The sequence below is a fragment of the Labrus bergylta genome, chromosome 18, assembly GCF_963930695.1.
Source record: "Labrus bergylta chromosome 18, fLabBer1.1, whole genome shotgun sequence".
Lineage (NCBI taxonomy): Eukaryota > Metazoa > Chordata > Actinopteri > Labriformes > Labridae > Labrus > Labrus bergylta.
The window spans coordinates 18,474,519-18,489,906 of NC_089212.1; the positions used below are offsets into that span (position 1 = coordinate 18,474,519).

Sequence of the window (15,388 nt, forward strand, 5' to 3'; positions counted from 1 at the left end):
ACCACAGGGTGCCATAGTGAGAGAGGCTGTAATGTTTACTGGCTATTCTCATGCTTAACCAAATCCAGGCCTTTCAGAGGAGATGTTTGCTCAGCTTTTCGGTGCATAATTAGTTTTTTAACATCAGAAAAGCCTCGAGGCCTCTGTCTCGACCTGCTACATATTTCAGATTCTACTAATTAGATATATTTCAGAGGACAAATTGTGTCTTTGAAACGACTAAGAATAATTAAAGCCTATGTGCATTAAAATAACGTTTATACTTTTTTTTTTTTTAAGACGTAAGAAAAACCTGCAGAGACACCTCTTCAACATGTGTTTGAGGATCTTTTTGTTTGTTTTGCAGGAACGGATGCAGATAATTCCTCTTCTGGAGCTTAAGTTGACAAAATAAGCAAATTACACAATCAAATGTATCATCCAAAATATGAGAAACCTTTTATTAATAATTATGTTCACAAAAAGAAACATTTTTAAACAGTTAAAACCTTCAAAGAAAGTCTCTGTAAAGACAACAAATAACAATATTCATCCTTCAAACATTCAGGCTTTGCTGCTACCTCTTCTATCTCAGCCTAAATTCTACTGTAACTCTTTCACAAAATATTTTTTAATACAAATATTATGTTCAAAAATACATTATCTCAATAGATAATTAAACATCGACAGGCTACACAAGTTAGCCCAACAATATAATCAGCATCTGCAAAATCAGTCTCAAACACAGCAAAAATATTTCAAAAAATAAAATGTGCAAAATATCCTTCGTTTTATAAAAATCTAAATGTTTATGTTGCTGAAACATCCAGAAAACATTTGATGTCAATCTAAGTGAGTTTGTGCATGGACTCGAGGCCTTCACTTGTAGGAATTAAAGTGGACCGAGTCGCTCCAAAGGTCTCTCCAGGCGAGTCTGGGGGCTGAGGCGGAGGGAAAGTGCTGCTGGTACCGGGGAGGCAGATGGACGGGGTTCGGGTGCTGCAGATGCGGGTAGGCTAAGGGGAAATGAACCGCGTGTGAAGGAGCTAAACAGCCGGGTTTCTCAGTGTCCAGTAAGCAGGTGGGAAAAGGTTTCCCATCTCGAACCAGGATCGGAACCACGACCCGGCGCAGCAGCGGAGGAGGCTGCGGGATTTCCAGGTCCTCGGCCCGGCCTCTCTTCATCTTGTAGCGGTGGTTCTGGAACCAGATCTTGATCTGTGTCGGGGTCAGGCCGAGGAGCCGGGCCAGCTGCTCCCTTTCCGGGCCGGACAGGTAACGCTGCTGCCGAAAGCGCCGTTCCAGCTCCAGAGTCTGCGCCTTGGAGAACAGGACCCGACGCTTCTTGCTCTTCTTACTCTTGTCCTGGTCCGAGTCCGGGGACGAGTCTTCGGGCTTGGTGGAATCCGGAGAGGCCTCGAGACTGCCTTCATCTGATGCTGCAGAAAAAAAAGATGGAGGTTAGGAGAAATTCATATAGAAATAATCTGATAGGTGCGAGTTATTTTGTCTGTCTTCCCTTCTTTCAAAGAAAGGATGTTATGTTATTTCTGTCCATCTATATGTTTATATCTATCTAATATCGACGTCTCTCTCTGTATCTGTCTGTGTTTACAGCTATCATTTCTAAATAAAGCTTCCAAAAGTTAAATACAATAGCTTCATCTATTTGTCTTTGTTAATTAGTTGGATAATTCGTATCTGCGTAATTCTCATTTTTCATCTGAAACTTCTTTATGCTGCTGTCTCAGTCAGGATCCCTTCTAGGGAAAAAAACGTGTTTCAAAGGGAATATTCCTGTTAAGATAAAGGTTTAAAAAAGTTGACAGAATTTTATAATAAAGCTCCGAAATCTATATAACGAAAGTCTTTATAGCAGAGTGATTGGCGATAGCTTCATCACATTGCATTTAACAAATCATCATGTATACTCACACATGCAAGGGCTCCGGTCGCAGCAGTCCATCCAGGAGGTGTAGGGAGAGCTGGCGGAGCACGAGGAGGAGGAGGTGTAGACCGGGGAGGACCGCGGCGCTGCCTCCATCTCCAGCTCCGGCAGGTCCAGGATGCTCCGGACGGAAAAGCTGAACTTGGTCGGTGCGGCCATCGCGATCCACGTGCGTAAAATCCGGGTTTGTTTTGCGTGAAGCAGAAACAAAACAAGTAAACTCTCAAAGTAAATCTATCCAAAGAGGAGGAAAAACATCCACTTTACGCGCAGTCCAAACAGTGATGTGTGCGCTCAGTGTTTACACAAACAGCACTCCAAACACAACGCTGCTGCGCTTATAAAGCCTCCTCCTCCGCTGAGCACCTGAAAGGATGGAGTGCTGTCACCCAATGATGGTAGGTGAGGAGAGAGAGAGAGAGAGAGAGAGAGACCCTCTGAGCGTCAACAAAGAGTGAAGGAAACACTCGTCATCATTACAGATTCGTCCCGTATCGTCAGACCGGGAACAGATAATGGTGATTGTTGGAGCTGAATCACGTCTTGGGTGGCAACTGACAACAGAGCCCGTCCCATCATCATCACCCCCTCCACCACCCCCCCACCCCCCCTTCCTCCTCCTCCTCCTCCTCGAGCCCAAACAACGTGTCACACATTTGCATACAAAGTGAGCAATTAGCGTGATGCCACAGTGAGTTTGTTTAACTAATACGTCCATTAGAGGCACATTAATTGCAGGCGTGAGAAGTTTTGACGTTTATGGATGCTGAGGACTCACATTCAGCATTTCCTCCTTTGACGTCTTTAAGGAATGTGCAACAGGAAAGTCCTTCTTTGACTTCTCTGATATAAATATTTATGATATTTTACTGCACGAATCTGTCATAAAGGAAATCATTTTTTTTATTTCATTTTTTTATAACAGATTATAAAAATGACTATATGTCAGGAAGCGAAAGATCAAATCTTTATTTTGGAGTTTTCCGGGTGATTTGAGGATATTTGACTTCAAGACAAGTTAAAAAATGTTAAACGCCAAATTTAAGAGTTTAAAATTAATTCTTACAAACGTTATAGTATTTATCAGAGATCATCCTTTTTTTTTTTAATGCGTATGCCGAAAACGTTAACTCCTCCTGTGAGCACCGATAATACAAGTAGGCCTACTAAAAAATCAGATGGATACACGTGAGATTATTGATAGACAAAGTTGTACTGACACAAATCTATTGAGGAATTACAAATGTAATTCTGAAATTCTTGCACATTGTGGATTTCTTTAATAACAAGATGAGCATGAATGTTAAAAAAAAGGGCTTGAATTGTTCTTATGTGATTATTGTACGTGTAAATACTTGTTTGCGTAATAAATACTTGTTCCTCAAAACACTCAGCTCTGTTCAGCCTCTGACAAATCGTAGCAGTGACTAATGACTACTGACAGGATATTATTGATTGGTAGTTAAGATTAATTATTGATCGTTCACCATGCTTTACGCACAGAAGATAAAGGGGCTTGGAATATACTATGCATGTATTTTTACCCATTTATTTTCACATGTCTGGATATTCAGTGGTGTTAAATCTAACGCCTACAGGCTGATGTCTGTTTGTGTCTCCTCTCATATAAAACGCATTAAATGCAAAGCGTGAATCCAGCCTTCTGTGGGGGTTATTTGATATTGATACCAGCCCTCATCCACTTCAGCGCGGTGCATGAGGCCGGGCGCAGAGTGCTGCTGCAGAACTTTCCTCCCCTGCGTCCTGGGTGGTCGGACGACAGCGAACACAAATACATGCCAACCAGAGGAGGGGAACAAAAGGGGAAAATGTAGCCCCGCGTCCGAGACCCGTTGGAAGCATTTGTTCCAGTCAAGATTTTGCATTTGTTCAGTCCCGCAATAATGCCTGATTGACGCCCAGGCACAATGTGCTTTAAGTTTGCAGGATAAATCCGAGCTTGTTCCGTGTTGTCATGGTTTTCAATGGAGCTGAATGGGATCTGGGACACTATCTACTGCTCCGTCTACTGCCGCCAACTCTATAGTCCTAGGCAATATTACATCTGTGATTCAGGATGAATTAAAGTCCATTTAGATTCACAGAGTTCAACAAATCACTGACCTGTTGTAGTAGCACAAACATACTCCAAAAAAATCAGCCTTTATTTCCCACTTTCAACCAATGTAAAAACCGTTTTACGCACGTTACGCACTAGCTTTTCTTCTTGGATATCAAACACTAACGAATACATTTGCAGTCACCAAAGTTTTACAGCACAGACTTCCTCTTTGAACATCGTGTCTGTGTGCCCACGAGCCTCTCAGCGGTGCACAAACAGCAGAGGATTACAGTAGTGCAGGTTTGCTGGAGTGGATAGTTTGCAGAGGCCACTCCACTGGAGAGCAAAAACACGCAAAGGCAAAGAGAAGTCATGTCCAAAGAGCGGGAATTTCTCTGTCCACAATGAGCCAGAGGACACTTAATCTATTTAACACCCTACAGGCTTCAGCCGGAGAGGATCCTCTGGAGCCCCCAAGAGCTCTCCACGGCCAAATATTTACTCTGCTGTCCAGCTCTTCATTCCCAATCCCTTCCTGTTTCTCACAAGGATCTGAAACCAGTAGCTCGACGGATCTCATCCCTGAGCTACTGATTGAACGAAAACCTGCAATCTAACACAATGATGGTCCACTCCAAGGTTAAATGATATTTAAAAAAAAACCATTATTATTAAATCACAATTTACTGCAATATGTTTATTTCAGATGGAAGTTTGAAGTTTGGTAAACCCTCTCTGAGCTCACTTTCAATCTGAGTTTAAGACACAAGAAGTGATGATTTTGTGACATCACTGTGGATTATTATTGAGAGCATATTCACACCATTAAATGATTTACAAAATGTTATTTAGCAACCTTAAAAAACAGACAAAAAATATAATTCAACAAAGGTTATTTTCAGGCTGTAAATCCTCTTGTTTTAGGAATCTCACACAGAAAGGTATGTTTACTGAAGAAGTCGTCTAAATAACCAAACATATCCAAATGTGCATACATTCTGTTAATGTCAAGATCATAAAGTCTGACAAATTATCATAGATTAAAAAAAAAAGCAACAGAAGAGAGAGAATTGGTCTTTGGAATAGTATAAGTGGTATTTTAGGACTTTAGATGATTGGCACAATTATTGACAAACTGACCTTTGAGAAACACTATGAAGCACTTTTTAAGATGACACATGAACATCTGTTTGGTCTCAGAATAGTGTCCTGTTTTCACATCAATAAAACCCTGATACATGTATTCTATATTTAATCTGTGCAGTCTTCTCCCCTTGTTCATCCCATGGTTTGGTTACCTATCTTTAAAACCCAAAAATGCTCTTAACCAAATTGTATAGTGGGCCAGCAAGCTTATGTGAGCCATGAACAACCTAACCCGTCTGATCTTCATTCTTCACATCTGCAGTGTAAGATGAGCTCTATTCTCCATGACGAGCTTCTTTGCTCTGGCTGTTGCTTTGTTTCTTCTAAAGGGAGAACAAAACGCTTCAGAAACACTTTAGTAGCTGCAGCTGAAGCAAAACTTTACAAAGCTAGGACAACATAATGCACTTTAACTAGGAGTGTTTTCACTGTATCATGACTTTATTTAATCGATGATGTTTGTTTTTCATGTATTTTGCCCGGACGTGCCTTGAACTGTGAAGTAGTCTAGACTATAAATGTACCTTCTTGGGTCTAATGAAGACCTTGGACCTTGGAAAATCCGACAATCCAATCCTTTCATTTTTTGTTTGTTTGTTGTGTTTATTTTTGGAGTTATTCAGTTGTTTGTTTTATTTTTGAATGTAATGGAGTCTTGTTGTGTTTGCGTATTTAAATACGCATTTTAAAAATATAAATGTATGATTGGAAATACATTTTTAAGCATCACACTTCTTTAACAATACTCGAGTCTGAAAAGCTTGTTTTTTTTTTGTTTTTTTTTACTTCACCTGAACAAACATGGCTGAAAGTTCAGACAATACACCAGCTGGAAACTTGTTTTCTGCTTGAGTAATGTCAGAAAGACTTTCATCAGCAGTTGTGGTTTGACGATATAACTAAGAACTCCCATGAATCCACACATGAAATCATCAAACTACATATAAATGTTGCAGTATAGCACATTTCAGACGAATACACATCATATTAGATTTCTTTTCAAATTTGTTTTTTTTTTTGGCCTACACACTTTGTTGGATAGTGCAGAAAACAGACACTTCAGATAAGGAAACTACCAAAAGTCCAATAAAGTGAAAGAAAATGTTGTTTGCCATTTTCAACCAATAGAACTGACATCAAAAAATCTATAATTACAACAGTCCAGCTGTGAAGATGTGAACTGTGAATATCTTCATCACTTGACCTCATGCACAATGGCTGCACTTTGTCACTTGTTACTTTTGTAGTCCAGTCCTAAGCTCTGTGTGTTTGGGATCACATCGTAATCTTGTCGTTTTCTGATCTCAGAATGACTGAGTATCTATTACCCACAATACCTCCTCTGTTTCTCCTCAGAGCAGCGTGATGCTCCAGCAGCTGCACCTGCTGCTGGTGTCCTCTCCCTTCTCCTGTCCTGTACGTACCATTAGCATGTGGAAGAGGGGCTGCTGAGAATAAAGACTTGGCAGCTACATCTCTCTCTCTCTCTCTCTCTCTCTCTTAGTCGCTCTCTCTCCGTCTCTCTCTCTGTCTCTCTCTTAGTCTCTCTCTCTGTCTCTCTCTCTCTCTGTCCGTCTCTCTCTCTGCAGTAAAATGTGCTCTTGTGAGGCTGCTCGATCTCGAGGCAGCTGTGTGTGAAGTCAGGTTTGTTTGTTTGGTTCTTTCAGACACAATAGGGTATTTACAAATTGGATTTCTCCCATTTGGAACTCAATATCAATGAAAAGGATGTTTAGTTGAACTTTACTTGAGCACAAGTACTGATTAAGAGCAAAAGCACTTAAAACAACATAACTCACGGTACTAAAAGCTAACACATATGTTCTCTTAAATAGGACTTTGGAGAGTCTAGGCAAACACGGCCATAGTTTTTAAAAAAGCCAGAAGCTCAGCTATGATGTTGATTTTTCTGATTCTGTATTTCTGTATACAATCAAAGGCTTTCTCTGAGTCCACAAAACACATATAGACAGTAAAAGAAAGCTACCATGCTCCCCCCTGAAGCCCCGCAAGGCTTCAGAGTTGGTACACTGTTCAACTGCCAGGGCGTATTTTTCATTGTCTTGTATCCGAATTCTGACAATCGACTGGAGCCTCTTTTCCAGCACTCCGACACAAATGTTCCCTCCAGGCTGAGTGATGGGATACCCCAATAGTTGGAGCACATCCTCCAGCCCCCATTTTTGAAAAGGGGAACAGTCTGCAATTTCTCACTGTCCCCTACTTCCATGAAAATTTAAGGAGGCATGGTTGGATCTTAAACTCTGCCTCCTCATCAGAGGACCTCTGTGTGTGGTGGTTCAGAAGTTCCACCGACTGACAACAACCCAAGTTTGGATCATCAGGTCTCTACCGCTGCTGAAAACAGCCGGAGCCAAGCCCTCATTCCCCTCTTGACTTGTCTGACGGTTTTCCATGACTTCTTTGAGGCCAGCTGAAAGTACTTCTTCATAGCCACCTAAACTCCTCCATCCAAATTTTGCTACCCCGCCCACTGAAGCCATGGCCTTCCTAGCCAGCCTGTTCCTGTCTGCTGCTTCCATGGACTCCTGAGCTAACCAAGCCCAAAAAAAAAACTCCTTCACTGCTGGTGTCCACCAATAGGTTCTTAAGTTGCTGCCACAACAGCCAACATTGGCAAAATGATGCATCACCATGGATAAATTCAACAAAACAGCAAACAGCCATGGGCTTATGAGTATCCATGCACCTGTCCCTGAACTCCATGTATTTTTTAATCTTAAATATAACACATTTAAAATGTTTTAATTGAAGAGAGAAAATTAAGAAACATGAATAGACTTGAACAACAAATGTTCCAACCGAGTTCTGTGAATGTACCATGATGAATCACAGAAAGATCTCAGATCCTGTACCTGAACTTCACTAAAAAGTATCGATCGATTCATTAATGTGTGAAATTATTAAAGGGTGGAGTCAGTAGCATTGTTCGTTGCAGCTTGTAAAGACATTTAACCGCCGGTGTTTGGCACCTGCTTGTCCAACAGAAAGCAGGTTAACGCTGCATCTGCGGGTTAAAGGCCAACACAACGTTCACCCTAGTTTTGAAACAAGCTTTATCCGCTCAGCGTTTCACCTCACTATGATTCTATTTTAATTCAATTTCCACTACGTCCGTCCAATCGCTGAATTGTATCAACTCCTAAACTTACCTGTGTGCTGTCATTGGCTGGGCGAAACCAATTCCCTACCCAGAAACGCCCCGGGTCAAACAAAACAACACATCAAAATCCAGACAGAGGGCCGGGTCTCTGAAGAAACAGTCACCACCACACACATTTGGAAGTGATGATGGAGTGGCACTTTTGTATGAGTCTATATTTTATTTTGTTAGGAGAAAGCTTCTGACTATCTTTAAACAGGGGAACAAAACTTACATCACTTTGTACTGTAGGCCTATGTGCTGTGTAGTTTGTGAATTTCAATATTTACACTAACATTAAAATGTATGTTATTATAAATTTGAGCTTTCAAAGTGATAGTTACTACTTAATTTATCAAACAGCTGTAGGGACTTGAATGTGAAACATTTGCCTGTGAAATGCAGCAGACTGAACGTACACAGTCGTACAAAATTACAAACTGAATCTAACTTTAAAACTTCACTGAAGCGCAATTCAATGTCACATTCAGAAAGCGACTTGATATCAAGATTAATGAAACACTGCTTACTTTTGAGTTGTTTGCACACCTGCCATATGCCAGCCGTGTGGATACAATTTGCATTGTGGGTAATGTAGGCGTCAAGTTGGTGCCTTTACAAACACATCTATGAAAAGGGAAACAAAGCTGTGAGACATTAATTCAGGACTGGTGCTTGATTATCATATATTTAGAATGCAGTCACATGTATAAAGGAAACACATGTAAAGACAGCAGTATATAAGCTTAAAACAATCAGTATTGTTTAGATACAAAATATTAATAATGGAAAATTTGAGTTCCAGTCTTGATCAGACACAACTTCAGCAAACCCTCTATCTGTATAAAACACGACATCATGTTTTTATCATTAAAACGCTTTGAGGTAGGGAATCATTTCTTTACTTACATAAGAACCGGATGTAGAAGATCTGCAGCTGCTGATGACTTCCTTCAGTGAGTTTTTTTATTCAACAATGTTGGACAGAAAAGACTGCAAAAACATATTTTACTCTCATTAAACATGTAATGATCTTAAACTAAACTCATGTTTGTTTAAAATTGTGCTGAATCATCCTTAATGTGCAGAGTTTATTATCTTGAGGAGAGTAGGACGTTTTTTTCTTTAACATTTATTTCTCTCACCTCCACAAGAATTTATGCCATAACGTTGCTTGGAGATTTGATGAATTGTCGTTTATCAAATTAGTGGTTCCTCACTCATTTTGATCAGTGAGGCAAGAAATGTAATAACGGTTTTTTGACTCAACAACAGAAAACAAAACATATATAGCTTCTAAACACAAAATACAGCTGAGGACTCTGAACTGTCCCTGTTACCTCTGACTTGTAGGCCTTGTGTGGTACTTGGTTGCCCTCTGCAGGAAACACATTCAAACTGACCGACTCTTCGTGGGGACCCGCCTACAAATCATTTGGAAGGAGTGCATTGTCCACAGGGTCGCCTAGATCTACACAAATGTAAAGTTCTTCACAGGAAAATTTGACTACAGTATCAAAAATACATTTCTCACTTGACAGAAATCCTTGGTACTCTTCTATAGGCGGGTGGTTTGTTGGGACTGCTTTAGCTCCGTCTGTAGGGACTTGGGTTGGGAACCGGAGGGTCACCAGTTCAAGTCCTAGTGAACTGGGAACTGAACTGAACAATAAGGAATTGGACTGGTTGCTTCCATAGTTCCATAGGCTCCCCAACTGCATGAGGTGCCAAACCCTGTGCAGCCCCCTCACTCTAAGTCCTGTTTGTGCATTCAGGCCTATGTGTGTATAGCATGTCTCATTATAACTATTGGAACAAATAAAATGAAATAAACACACAAAATTGTTCAATTAAATCTAAAAACTAAAAAAAAAAAGATGATTACTCGTGTATTTATGTGAAAGCAGGAGGTGCTAATACTCCAGCTGATTTTTTTATTAATAGATTTTGTTTCTGTAGATTAACAGGAAACCACAAGAAATGTCCATCAAAAAATGCTAAGAGCTAAAAGAAACTTCTGTATTATGCTTCATTCAAGATGTCCAAACATCTTCTAAGGATTAAAACTTTTTTTAAAGCAAAAGAAAAAAACCATGTGTTCACAAATGTCAACAAATGTGTTCACTTAGAAATAATCAAAACAGTCAGAATAGCTGCATATTAAATGTCATTCAATTTCCAAAAGTTATTGTATTAATTTATAACTTGCCTACGAATTTCGTGAGTTCCTACTCAGATGTTTGGAAGTGAGAATACTGGAGGAACGAAGTGAAATAAGAAGTTGTTAAATTGTATTATTATGAAATGTCAATATTTGAGTAAAAGTAGGTCATATTTGTAACTGAGGGCAAGTACTTTGTTACATACCTCTAGGAAAATACCAAGTTCTGCAACGTATTCGTACTAAATGTCCACCAGATGGCGCCACTGTATCTTGTAACAAACAGCTTTGCGTTCTTCCAGAGCAGCTCAGTGACCCTCTGAGGACAGAACGAGCAACAGGGACAGAGACTGAAGACAATCTAAACTGTTTCTGTTATATTAGCTACAACTAAAAGAGAACAATGGATAGCTTTTATAAGAAATATCTGATTTCAGGTTAATATATCGTTCAACAAGTACTGAACGCCCCCCCCCCCCCCCTTTCTTTACAAGCACTCACCTCATTGAACCTGAGCCAGCTGCCAAAATCTGCTGCTTCAGATTCCGCCAACGTGAGACTTGTCTTTAAAGTTGGTGATGAAATGCTTCAACCTCACCTCGAGCCATATGCATGCCGGGAGAGTCACCGCGAAGCATGCCGGTCGGATTTAGAAGGCCTGCTCGAGAAATACTGCAAAACACGCGAGCTGCAATGGATGAAAGAAAACGATGAAACGTTATTTTAACTTCTATAAATCTTAACTAGTACTGGTTTATTTTCCGTGCAGGCTCCACGTCGGCTAATCAAATAACACAAATATCAGAGCGCGTGTTCAGTGTTGTTTGTTTATGGTGATATTGAACTCTGTGCACGCGGTAATCTAATAACATTGTGTAGCTATCTGACGCTCGTGCGCCTAAATCTGACTAATTGCAGGAATGTGTGCGCGCGCTTTGTGCGGGGATCTAAATGGATGAGGAAATTCAATATGAGTGCAGTCCAGGTATGACTCAACGGCTCCTCAGCGGTGTGGTCTGCATCAACAGCCCATTTGCACTTCTCTGCACAAAGGAAACGCCGCGTAAAAAAAAAAGGCGCTCTGAAAGGTACAACTCTACTTTTAAGTGTCCTTGGTCCGGGACAAAGAGCGCTCCAAATTAGGACGGAATGAAATATGTAATACTAATGTGTGCCAGGTGCCAGACGAACAGATGTCAAAGTGATGAATGCGTAAAAGTGTCGTAAATATTGTTGCTTTGTGTCCCTCTCCGCTCAAACCCGGGCCTGGCCTCTGAAACACGGCTACATACGTCGTTAACCCGCGTTCGTCCTCATTAAGGCCGCACTAAAGTTACCAGGCCATTTTAACCTGGGATAAGTGCTAACCTGCAAAAAGACTTTAATGGTGTCACTGACTTTTGGCCAGCAGAGGTTAGAGGCATCCGTGTGTGATAGTCTAAAGATGCATTTCACCCAAAAAGCAGCACAGAAACGCCGTGTTATTTTATCTGATTTGGATTAAACAGCTGCTTTGATAACCCGGGATGGTGGTGCTTTCAAGGAACAAGTATCTGGGCCTCGTTTCTAAATGCAGCACACACACACACATATATAGGCTATACACACATTATCTCCGGGTATGTGTGTTTGCAATTGCAGATGTCAGTCAGTTTGGGTGACAGTGAGTATGAGATGACAGGCCTCCGTCTCTCTGTGAAACATGAAATCACTCCACCATCCCCAGAACAAACCATTAGAGGGGATTTTGATTTCCCGCAGGAGCTCACTGGGAATAGTTAAACTGGAACTGGGAGCTTTTCTCCCTCTCCATCACCAATTCTCTCCTGCTTTTCTGCTTGGGCTCTTCCTCATCCGTGTATCGCAGATAATATGAAACCTGTTCAGCACTCTTTAGTTTTTTTTTAGTTTTTTTTTGTTTCGGACCACAAAGAGGACTCGTTTGACGGATTACTGTCAGAGCGTGTTATCGTTCCTAGTTGTAGAAGAAGAGTTACAGTTGCGCCCCGGCACTGATACACACGTACAGTCATGTAGCTGATGATGTCACGATGCAAGACATTTAACGCACATGGATGTGATTATGATTCAAACAAATCTCTGCATCTGCGCTGCTGTGCGCCATGTAATGATAGCTGCTGCACATTAATAATAATAATAATTATTATTATAGTAATAATAATAATAAGGATGTGACTCTCGTTTTTTTCTAAATCAAATTGACTACAGCTCAATTCCCCGCTTTTTTTGTTTTTAGATTTTTTTGTATAATCTTTCCCTGCATCCAAAGTGTTACATGTCATAGTTTTAACTAAGAAACATTTTTGTTGAGAGTCGTAGTAATCTTTTTTTTCCGAGGTTCAAGTTTTATCGTTTTAACTTATGCAGTTATGAACTGATTAGTTTGACTAGTTATGTCTACTTTTTGCGCATTTGTGGAGGGAATTCTGCAGGTCTGCGATGTGAATACTTCTCACCTGTGTACATTTCTTCATCTCCTGAACTTAAACAAAGCCTTTTATGGGTTTGCATTTCTGTCATGTTTTGTCTGTCTCTCTCATCAACCGGAAAGTGTAGATCTGATCTGTTAAGTTAGCCCCAAGTTTTTCGAGGGGAAAAAAGAAGAATATTAATGAGCTGGAGCTCAGAAGTCGCAGTCCTATCGGAGTGTGTGGTGACACCTTTAGATGGTGGAGGACTAATGGAGGAGTCCTGCACAACATCATCACTTACAGAGAATAAATGAAGGTGACAGGTGCTGAATGGAAATCCGAGTCATAACAATAAATCTAAAAATATTATCAGGGCGGTTTGAAGTTGTGATTGTGACTCATATATAAATAAATATAAAAGCAAGTATGACTTTATTTGAATACACATATAACTACATTTGACGATGAATGACATTACCCTTATTACACAAATAAAACTATATTTGATATGTAAATTTATTTGCGTATTTTTTTAAGCGACATGAACAGCTATGTTAGACAATACATGTGACTAAACCTGCAAAATTATATTTGAGGATATATTAATAGTATGTTGCTTATAAATGAAATGTGCCTATATTCAACTAAATCTATATCTGACTATATCAAAATGATAATTTGCTTACATTTTTGCTGTATCTGAAAGTAAACATTTGACTTTGTACGATCTTAAACGACATTTACATTTCTTTGTTCTACGTTTCCCTCAATGTTTATTTGAAACGTTCCTTCCAAACCTGTGCAGCTCTTTCACTTAGATACCACTCACACTGTGTATATATTCTTTATTCAATTCGATTGTTTTGCTCGTATTTTATTGTCTTTTTTCATGTATTTGATGCTTGCTTTGTAAGGCTTGTATTGTTGTTGCTTTTTATATATTTGTGTTTTTATATTTTCACATACATGATGCACCTTATATATGAAACCCTTCTTTACAATGTTTCAAAAATATATATTTCGATTCCATTCGTGTAGGGGTTAAATTATTTTAGTTTGAAAACAGGATGTAGGTGATGAGACGTCGTTTTTTATAGTTTGATATTTGCATATATTTAAGGAAGATAGCTACAACTGACGATTGATTATAAACGGATCCTTTGTTTTTTTCACTTTTTCATTTGAAGCGGTATCATCATCTCCAGAGGTGTAATAGTGTCGAAGTGTTGAATTAAAGACACTATGCCCTTAAATATATATATATATATATATATATTTTAAATCAGTTTGAATGAAAATCTTGAACAAGCCGCAGCTCTTTGATTTGATGTAATAAGCCCCATGCAGCCTTAAAAAAAGAAAATGCTGACAGGTCATTTGTTTTAATTTCCAAAGCTGCTCTGCATCCCTCTGATTGTGAGAGAATACAAAAGATGCTCATGTCTTCACTTGTTGAAGATTTGGAAATTAAAAATCAAAGTCGTCTGTGTTGTTTTGCTCACACCTGATGGAGATAGCTGCGGTGGGAGAGGCTCTGTGATTTGTATGTAAACAAAGTTGTTTGGAACTTTTTGGCAGAAAGAAAAAAAGGAATTGCTGTCTGATTTATATGAAGACATTTGGCGTTAAGATCAAACTGTGTTATGTAAAATGCCTCAACATGACTCTTTATTTGGAAAAAGGTGTGGATATTCATTTAAGAGAAAGAAATGCATGCTACTCTCTTTTTACACTTTATTTTCGCACATGTTGCATATTTACCTGATGTTTTTGCACATATTTACCTGATGATTTCATGCACGTTCTCCTGTTGTATACATCTGTATACATCCTGTAAAAAAATCTTCCTCTTTTGGGACCAACAGCAACTTTAAAGTAGAACAAGGCAGAAGCACAAACATGTATTTACTCCTCCATGTTTCTTCCATCCTCCAGACAATGAGGAGCTGCTCTGCCTGTGAGATCAATTATGAGAAAAACAAACACTTTCACATGAAACTAAGCTGTGATATAAACAGGTACACGGCCAGTTTCAGCATGCAGCTGTTTGCTGAGTATAATCCTCAGAAGGTAAATACACGAACCAACCTGCAAACCAGAGAGAAGGAACACAATTAATACCAGATAAAAAACAAATTTCTGAATAATAAAAATAAGTATTATATCCACAATATAAGCCGATCTTTTGTGCATCTCCAAACGGTTCACTAAATACAACCAGAGTTATAAAGTCAGATAGTTGGAACAGTTTGAGTGAAATGCAATAAGACTTGAATAAAAGATGATAAAATAATATTTTTTTTGGGGGGGGGGAGAACAGTCTAATTTAAATCATGTAGTGGAGGCCCAAGCTGCAGGAAGCACAAGTGTTGACTATGATTATTTACAAAATGTTCCTCAACCATTAAATTATAGTTACGCGGGGCATAGAGGCCATGTGACGAAAGTTATGCTTGCACATTTTTGCGCATAAGCCGTGAAGGCAGTGGACGCACAG

At 39.6% G+C, this 15,388-nt stretch overlaps 1 protein-coding gene and 1 long non-coding RNA gene across 2 annotated transcripts; both read right to left on the reverse strand.

Annotated features, from left to right (window-relative positions):
• Positions 1 to 422: 422 nt before the first annotated feature.
• Positions 423 to 2,515, reverse strand: nkx2.9 (NK2 transcription factor related, locus 9 (Drosophila)). The gene is made up of 2 exons (XM_020627702.2): positions 1,915 to 2,515; positions 423 to 1,418 (listed from the first exon to the last, which is right to left on the reverse strand). The coding sequence occupies exons 1-2, from the start codon at positions 2,084 to 2,086 to the stop codon at positions 859 to 861; spliced, it is 732 nt and encodes a 243-aa protein (XP_020483358.1). The 5' UTR covers positions 2,087 to 2,515; the 3' UTR covers positions 423 to 858.
• Positions 2,516 to 2,844: 329 nt separating this feature from the next.
• Positions 2,845 to 9,791, reverse strand: LOC136177026 (uncharacterized). Its single transcript, XR_010664674.1, has 3 exons — positions 9,639 to 9,791; positions 9,208 to 9,291; positions 2,845 to 8,925 (listed from the first exon to the last, which is right to left on the reverse strand). It is a non-coding gene; the product is annotated as an uncharacterized lncRNA (long non-coding RNA).
• Positions 9,792 to 15,388: the final 5,597 nt, after the last annotated feature.